General features: G+C 35.6%; 2 protein-coding genes across 3 annotated transcripts; one reads left to right on the forward strand and one right to left on the reverse strand.

Moving 5' to 3' along the window:
• Window positions 1–12: 12 nt before the first annotated feature.
• On the forward strand, window positions 13–3,130 carry LOC116727896 (sterile alpha motif domain-containing protein 13-like). Of its 2 annotated transcripts, none has more exons than XM_032575572.1 (5): window positions 13–211; window positions 589–703; window positions 1,833–1,875; window positions 2,005–2,116; window positions 2,201–3,130. In XM_032575572.1, exons 2-5 carry the CDS (start codon window positions 676–678, stop codon window positions 2,342–2,344), a joined length of 327 nt encoding a protein of 108 aa, XP_032431463.1. In that variant the 5' UTR covers window positions 13–211; window positions 589–675; the 3' UTR covers window positions 2,345–3,130. The 2 variants fall into 2 exon arrangements, with proteins under 2 accessions (XP_032431463.1, XP_032431464.1); XM_032575573.1 differs by lacking the exon at window positions 13–211 and adding an exon at window positions 1,286–1,334.
• Window positions 3,131–4,138: 1,008 nt separating this feature from the next.
• Window positions 4,139–7,736, reverse strand: LOC116727894 (uricase-like). The gene is made up of 8 exons (XM_032575569.1): window positions 7,579–7,736; window positions 6,948–7,160; window positions 6,200–6,316; window positions 5,484–5,562; window positions 4,977–5,163; window positions 4,736–4,859; window positions 4,474–4,557; window positions 4,139–4,403 (listed from the first exon to the last, which is right to left on the reverse strand). The coding sequence occupies exons 1-8, from the start codon at window positions 7,597–7,599 to the stop codon at window positions 4,329–4,331; spliced, it is 900 nt and encodes a 299-aa protein (XP_032431460.1). The 5' UTR covers window positions 7,600–7,736; the 3' UTR covers window positions 4,139–4,328.
• Between the last annotated feature and the right edge of the window lie 273 nt (window positions 7,737–8,009).

Consider the following 8,009-nt stretch of genomic DNA (forward strand, 5'->3'; position numbering starts at 1 on the left):
ACATTTCCCATGATTCCGTGACGTTGTGGGCGAAGGAAACGAAAGCGAAGAAGCTTGTTGGCTTACTTGAATATAATTTGATTTTATCAAATAAACACCCCAGTTTATTAACCGGTAAAAATACTACAGCTTATAAAACTTTTTGTCTGTTGAATAACAATTTTTGACTTGGACGAGCAGCTGTTGTCAAGCCCGAATCTCCTAAAATAAGGTAACTGTTAAATTTGGTATTAGCAAACGAGGCTAACTATCCCTCTTAGCTTAACGTTAGCGTTATTACAAAACACGGAGAGGGTGCGATTAAATATCTACTCGTCGTTTAGAATAACCACATATTTTATTTTCTTGAATTTGTAATATTTTTTCCCACCGAATTATAGTTGTGGTGGGGTCAGTTGTTCTTTTTTTGTGTGTCGATATTTTTTTCTGGTTTTAATTCCGCTAACAACGTGAGTTTTACGTCGTCAATTTTTACACATCACAGTTTTTACTCCGACTTGTGTTTATGATAAACGGTGCTAGTTTTAGTTAATTAAGCTGCTTTACTCACGGCTTTACCCATTCTGCTGTGGTGTTGTGCTTTTTCAGCAGAGACATCCAGTGAATGTGGGAAAGACAAACGATGATGGTGTTTGAACTGCCAACACACTGAGTTTCTCTCGCAGGAGACATCTAATGAAAAATTACTGCAACGTAACAGAATGTAAGACTCGTTTCATTCAGTTTGTGTGTACTTAAACTTTTAATTTATTTGCTAAACTATAAGGTGTTATAGGGAATCATAATGTGGAAATTAGGTAATTGGTCTCAATGTCGTGCTCAAAGTCTATTAGGATGTAATAAAGGAGATGCGAAATACATTAAAACTCCTATCTACTTAGATAGGAGCTTAAGTTTAACTGTGAAATCAGTTAAACTTTAGATTTTTATATTTTCTTTCCACCAATGGAGCAACATTTCATTTTTGGTTGCAAAATGTTGTTTAATCAAAAATAAAATCTTTCTTTCAAACCATTTTTCTACACGTATATCACATAAGACATAAGCAAACTGTTTTTAGGTATTATAGGTATGTGCGTTTTATATTTATTGTGTTGTAGAGAATCGCTTGTCAAGCTTTTCTTTGACCTGTTTATTTTTTGTTTTTGTTTGAGAAGTATAATATTTTTAAACAGAATTATATGTAAGGTTCAAACTGAAGTCTATAGTTAGATGTAGTTGCTCCTCAGTTTTCCATATTGGATTTTTTCTTTCTTTTTTTTTTCCATATCTGACATGCCAATAGGCAGCTGCTCTTTTCAGCCAAGTGAAGGATACCACAAGGGGCAGTAATTGTAAGGAAATTTGAGTTTATTTAGTTTAAAATAGAACTCATTTGGCAAATACATGATGGCATTTTATTAGTATCTTAAAATTATTAACTTAATCCTGCTTTATCCTACTAGGTGTTGCAATATGTTATAATTGCTATATATTATAAGAATTTTGAATATTTCTATTGATCAAACATGGTTCCAATGCAAAGTTTTTGAAGGAGAGAAAAAAATATGTAGTTAGAAACATACTGACTACTGAATTATTTTTTTAATCTTTAGGACTTTAACTTTTTTTTGTCTCATTTGTAAAAATGTGTGTTTTTTTTTCATCAGATGCCTAAGATGAAAAAACAGCTCATTTCAGAAAACATTCTTGGTTGTTTTTTTTTATTATTATTTTATTTTAAGTGTGGATAGTTAATTTTCTGACCTCAAATTATAATTTTATTTGAACTGAATCGACAACGAGATTGTTAGAATAATTGCATATGCTTGCTTTTATAATTTTTTCAACAGCCAGTATGGAGGACAAGGCAAATGGTTCAGTTGACACCAAAAGGTATTATTCAAAATTAGCCGATAAATCAATTTACTTGATTCATTTTGTATTGGAGATTCCAATACAAAATTGAATTTTTTGTCACAGTTGTCACAGTTCAGTCTGAGTCGAGTAACTTTTATCCCACAGCCCGGTGGAGAACGGTCAGCTGCCAGACCCTTCCAACTGGGGAGTTGCTGACGTTGTCAATTATTTCAAGGCAACAGGGTTTGAAGAGCAAGCTACAGCTTTCCAAGATCAGGTTAGATTTTCCGTCTATCGTACTCCATGTCAACTTGCAGATGTCAAAGCATCCAAATATAGAATTTCTCTTTTGGTCTGACAGGAAATTGACGGCAAGTCTTTGCTCCTGATGACGCGTAACGACGTTCTAACAGGACTGTCGATAAAACTCGGCCCAGCGTTGAAAATCTACGAGTACCATGTGAAGCCGCTGCAAACGCAGCACCTGAAGAGCAACGCGTCGTAGCACGGCCAACTGCCCTGCCACCCACCTCAGCGACAATCATCATGTCAGGAGACTACAGGTTAGCTGCGGCTTCACAAAGACTCTTCTGCCAACAGAGGCACCTTGACAAGTTTTGAATGCTGTATGTTTTTTTTTTGTTTTGTTTTTGTTTTAAAATAAGCGTGGATCCCAAAACCCTGGTCTGCACACTGCGTCCACTCAGCTGTTTACCCGTTCAGCCATTCTTATTTCTGCTGCTTTAGATATGTATTTTTGTGTTTTATTTAAGAAAAGAGATTAAGAGTGAGTATTCTGAAGGTTAGATTTGTGTGTTTGTGTGGTGAATGTGTGTGCAAAGTAAATGAAACCGCAATGGGTTTTTTAAATATTTGTAAATAAGAAGATATATAGTTGACAAGGATGTATGTTCTGTTATATTTGAACACTTTGATACGTGCAGAAAATTATTATGATCCCATTGTGTTTCCCTGAATTTAGTTTTTATGTTTTAAACTGCACATCAGAGTCCATGATTTGTTCAGAGCATGTAACAATTAATAACTTTGTTTTCCAGGACTTTTATCTAAAGCCTCTTTGTTTCTTTAAACCAACTTATTTAGACTTGAGGCTCTTGGTATGAAAATCTTTGTGTATATATTCTTATTACGTACCTACCTGTGGTGCTTTCAGCTTTGTCACCTGGACAGCTGTATTGAAGTGTTCATGACCCATGTTTAAGTGCAACACTGGAGTTTGAATATCTTGAGTCTGAAATTGATAAATGGTGCTTTTTTTCACCAAAGAACATCAGTTTGACTTTCTTGACTCTTTTAGTTTAATTTTGCACATCACATAGTTAGCTGGCAACACATTATTTACCTCTTTTACAGACCCACTCAAATTTCAGACCATTTCAGATGATGTAGGGGGACAATAGAGATATGAAACATAATGTTTGGTCTTTGTTTCTAGAACATAACAAAATTGCAGTGGTACCCTCAGTGATAAATAAATAAAGTAATAATGCATATAAATATCTGTTGGTAAAGTTTCACTCTAACCCTCCGCAGGGGGAGCAGATGAGATGGCTTAGGGGAGTAAATAAAAAATGCTAGCAAACCTCAAGAAACCATGCAATATGAAGAATAATGTGGCAAAATGTCTACACAGGTACAAGAAATTAATAGTTAAAGAAAATTACTTTGACTCTAGAAACTGTTGGAATATATCTTTCTAAATTTTGGTAAACCATTTTTTCATTTTGACTTCATTTTTGTTTAAGACATAAGATAATGTGGAATCTGTTTTGTCTTTTTGTACACTTAAGGTTAAATTTAAATAATTTTAGAAACATTTGAAGACCAAAACCTTGTTTGCATGTCCTGAAACATAAAATACTAAAAATTACAGCTAATGTTATTGTTTTGTTTTGGGGTTTTTTTTTATTGCTGTGTTTTACTGACATTTAGCAGACTGATGAGACTGCTAAAACTGAGCTAATAACTGAGATGTTGTGAAGGAACCCTAGGGATGTCATCAAACATTATTTTTGTTTTTAACCAGAAAATGTGTTTAAAAATAAGCTTCTTAACATTATTATTCTGAGAAATGTGCACTTAAACACAAAAGAAAATTGTAAAAACATGTCTGTAGACTCCCTGGTAAAAGCAAAACAATTAGGTTTTTTCACCAATTGTACTAAATATAGTCATAGTTACGTTTCTCTATGCATGTAATTCATGTCACGTATTCTTCAGAGAACAGCCAAAGAGACCTTGATGCAAAACATTGTTGCAAATCAAAAGAAATTCCCAGTGAAAGTGGCTGTAATTATTTTTTATTTTTCATATGTTTTTGGCTGGTCGGTGTTACACATTCAGAGTCAGAAGCAAATTTATTTACATCTTAAGGGACATTGTTGGATATATCATCAGATTTTCTATTAGTTGGATCAACAGGTTAATACTGAAACCAGCAGCAGTGTCTTCAGGTTGGGCTTTCCCTTTTAAAGTCTGGCTCTCTGCTTACGACACACTGTTCCTGTGATGTTTCCAGAGGGATTATCCAGAGGAAGAAACACCTGATCGAAAACAAAAAGATATGTTACCAATCAAATAAGGTTTGATATTGTAAGCAATGATAGTATTTACCTCATCTTTGTTGTTTAGACCCATTTTTGTCATGTCTATGGTGAAGTAATGCTGGTTGGGCATGACAATCTCGATTTCCTCCACCTAAGAAGAGCATTTCTTGTGTTCAATTTTATGCTACATATTGTTTCTGGTAAGGTCCCACACATAAGAATATTTTGAAAACAAAACCCACTTCATGCACTAATCATGTGTATCTTAAATTATGCAAGACAGTTACAACAGATTGCACAGCCATTAGTGTCTGAAGTGAAGGGCTCACCTCAGGAATCCTGTCCAGGGCCAGAACTTGTGTTTCATAAAGGGTCTTTTGCACAGATGGTGAAAACTCTCCTCGAGCGTAGGGGCCAGCAAATTTCTCAATAATTGTGTCTTTCACACACTTCCTACAAATGACAGAAGTTTCCTTTTAGGATTTATCTTTTTGAGTTGAAAAATCATCTTTGTTATGTGTTTTTCCCTGCACTTCCAGATTGATCCCACACAAAAACTAAGATAATTACCATGCAGCATCAAAGTCAACGTTCTGGACCTTGTTGTAGCGCCACCTAGAGTAAACGGTGGTGCAGAAAACCCTGTCCTTGGTGTCTTGCAGTGTTGTGAAACGATCTCGGAAAAAGCCCTCAAAGCCAGACTGAGTGGTTTTTAGCACCTTCATGTCCTTCACTCCACTGTGAACCACTGGAATACCTGTGTGCAGAACAGAGTTGGTGAAAAAGCACAAAACATTTTAGATGTTTAGATGGAGATGGAGTTTGTCCCAAGCATTTGTAAGAATGGATAATAGCTGTAGATACACATCAATAGTTTTACAAGAGGTAAAATACATTTTACAAGAGGTAAAATAATAATATACTAGACCTAATAAGATCATTGTATCTATTTTGTGTCATTATCCATGCTAACAAAGTTGACTCAAGATATAAAAAGAGATGTCTCCCACCTTAGCCACCAAAACACTAAGCACCTTTTAATAAAAACACACATGCAAACATATTTTCAATGATTACCGTTGAGGTTCTGTTCAACATCACAGAAGCGACAAGCCTCTGGGCTGTAGATGAAAGCATGAACATGTCCAACACCGTTCTGGAAAAAGAAAAAGAGAGTGATTGTGTCTAAAAATTGGCGCTTTAATCTTAATTATTTGAATACTTCAGAGGTTGGTACAGTGGAAACAAGATTTTTTTTCAAATCTTGTGTGACATTTTTTCTGGATTACTCAACCAAAACACAAATAGATCTTTTCAAAGAGCAAAATGAAAACGGTACTTAAACTTGCACACACTTGAACTAATACTGTTTTGAAGCAGCTTTCAAGGTTTGTTGATGGGAGACCAGTGTCACACAACTCTACAGATGTTTGATTTAGCTGAGGGATATAAATCCAGCTGAATATCATTGCAAGTTAATCAGATTCAATTGATGGGGGAGAACTCAGGCTGACTGGATGCTGAAAATTAATCAGAAGGTGCCCCAACAAAGTATTAGTGAAAAGGTGTGTACACATTTTTAATTTATCTTTTTTACACAATTGCATAAAATATTTGTCACAGTATAGATGCAAAACATTTTACATAATGAAAAACCTGGATTTTAACAGGGGTAATTAGACTTTTGAGAGTTATTGTACTTTTTTTAATTGTGATGCTAGTAAAATAGCAGCCAGAAAACAAGCTAAAACTTATATTTTGTCCAGGTCGAGGGACTGGATTATGGGTTTTACCTTCTCCAGTCTTCTCCAGGGCGCCTCCTCCATGTAAACCTTGGCCCTCAGCACATGGTTGAAAGAGGTCAGGAAATGATGGCAGAGATCCAGGGAAAATTGCTCAATAGTATTTATCTTAACAAATAGAAAAAAAAGAGTCTGAATAGTTAGTTTTATCTCCAACAGGAGACATAAAATGCATACAAAGTGAAGCTGAAAAGCTGCTATTATCACAATATAGCTTAGTAGAGGACAGAAAAATTGTGGATTTATAGTTTCATTGACTATGACAGTGATTATCATTTTTATCTTCACTGAAATTTTAATTTATTCACTGTGACGCAGTCAGCCTTTAAAAAAAGAAATCTCTCTTCTTCAGATTTCTGCTTAGCTGCACGAAACCACCAAAAAAACATTACAAAGAATAATCTCCCCTTTGGATGGAGTAAACCCAACATGCAACTCACTTGCAGAATACCCTTCACCATGACCTAAGGTATTCGGTGACTCTCCCTTCAACATTTTAAACATGAATTCTTTAACATTCGTGTCTCTGTCTTAAAAATAACACATATTCTGCTAATGCCAAGAAAATTAGATAAGCAGTACATGAAGGTTGACTATAAACAGCAGCCTCTCAGAAATCAAACCAAAATCAAGAAAATATCATTTTTAACACAGCAGAAATGTAATTTAGAAGCTATTTGAAAATCTGCGAGTTTATATCTTGAAATGTATTGAGAAGTACAGTGAAGCTGTAACTCACCCCTTTGATTTTGGCCAGGGCGTGGACAGTGTTCTTGATGGTGTCGGTGGGAATGATGTCAGAGTTGTCTCCGGTCAGATAGTCCTTGCGTGACTTGAGTGTTATCTCCACGTTAGCCTTCAGCTCAATAAGGTAGTGGTGGCTCCCCTGTCTCTTGATGACCATCACCCTCACTGCATTCTTGCCGTAGCCTGTCCGCACAAACTCCACATTCTGCATTAATGGAACAGACTTGATATTTTCATCCAAATCTGGAAATATACAATGCTAAATGTCTCATTCTCATGCTATTTAATGTCCAACCTGATTATCTTCATCTTAAAGCTTAATTTGTGCCTAAATTGTAGACTTGTTTGTGGAGATATTGCCAAAAGTTTGCACCTTACTTTTGCGCATTGACAAATTTATTTGCGTTTCTTATGTTTTTGTAAGGTTGTTAACTGTACCGTAATACATTTCTCGACTATAAAAGTTTAACATTGCTTCATAGGTCTAAAAGTTGCAGGTTATGGTTTAACCTTGTGGTCATGATTTACCTTCACTGTTAAAATTGTTTATTTTTACACTAAGAGAATAATTACGTTATGTCATTTACAAAAATATTCCTATTTTCCTCCTCTGAAATGATTACCTGATTTCCAGCGTATGCCATGTTGCTTTGTTCTCTTCCACCTGCTGCGTTTCTGACCTTGTCTGACTCCAAACCCTGCAAAAAAAAAACCCTCTTTCCAATATAGGTACGTTTTGTTGAAGGGGTGTTACCTTCTTTGTACTCACACTATTGGGAGTTCTAGATGGATTTTGTCATATTTTACATGTGCGCAATTGCACACACACCCCGTCACCCTTGCACATAGAGGCTCCCTTATTTTGTATTGATCTCCTTATTTCCTAACTGAACTTTCCTCTCTGTTATGTGCAGTGGCTTATCTGGGTGGGCTAGCTGCCTGCTAGCTGACATCCTTCCATCCAGACTGCAAAGTAGTGGTTTTGCTGCAAACCCCATATTCTGATGTTGTGTTGATTATAAGAGGTAAAACCTGAAGCAGCAACTTCAATGTA

The sequence above is a fragment of the Xiphophorus hellerii genome, chromosome 11, assembly GCF_003331165.1.
Source record: "Xiphophorus hellerii strain 12219 chromosome 11, Xiphophorus_hellerii-4.1, whole genome shotgun sequence".
Taxonomy (NCBI): Eukaryota; Metazoa; Chordata; class Actinopteri; order Cyprinodontiformes; family Poeciliidae; genus Xiphophorus; species Xiphophorus hellerii.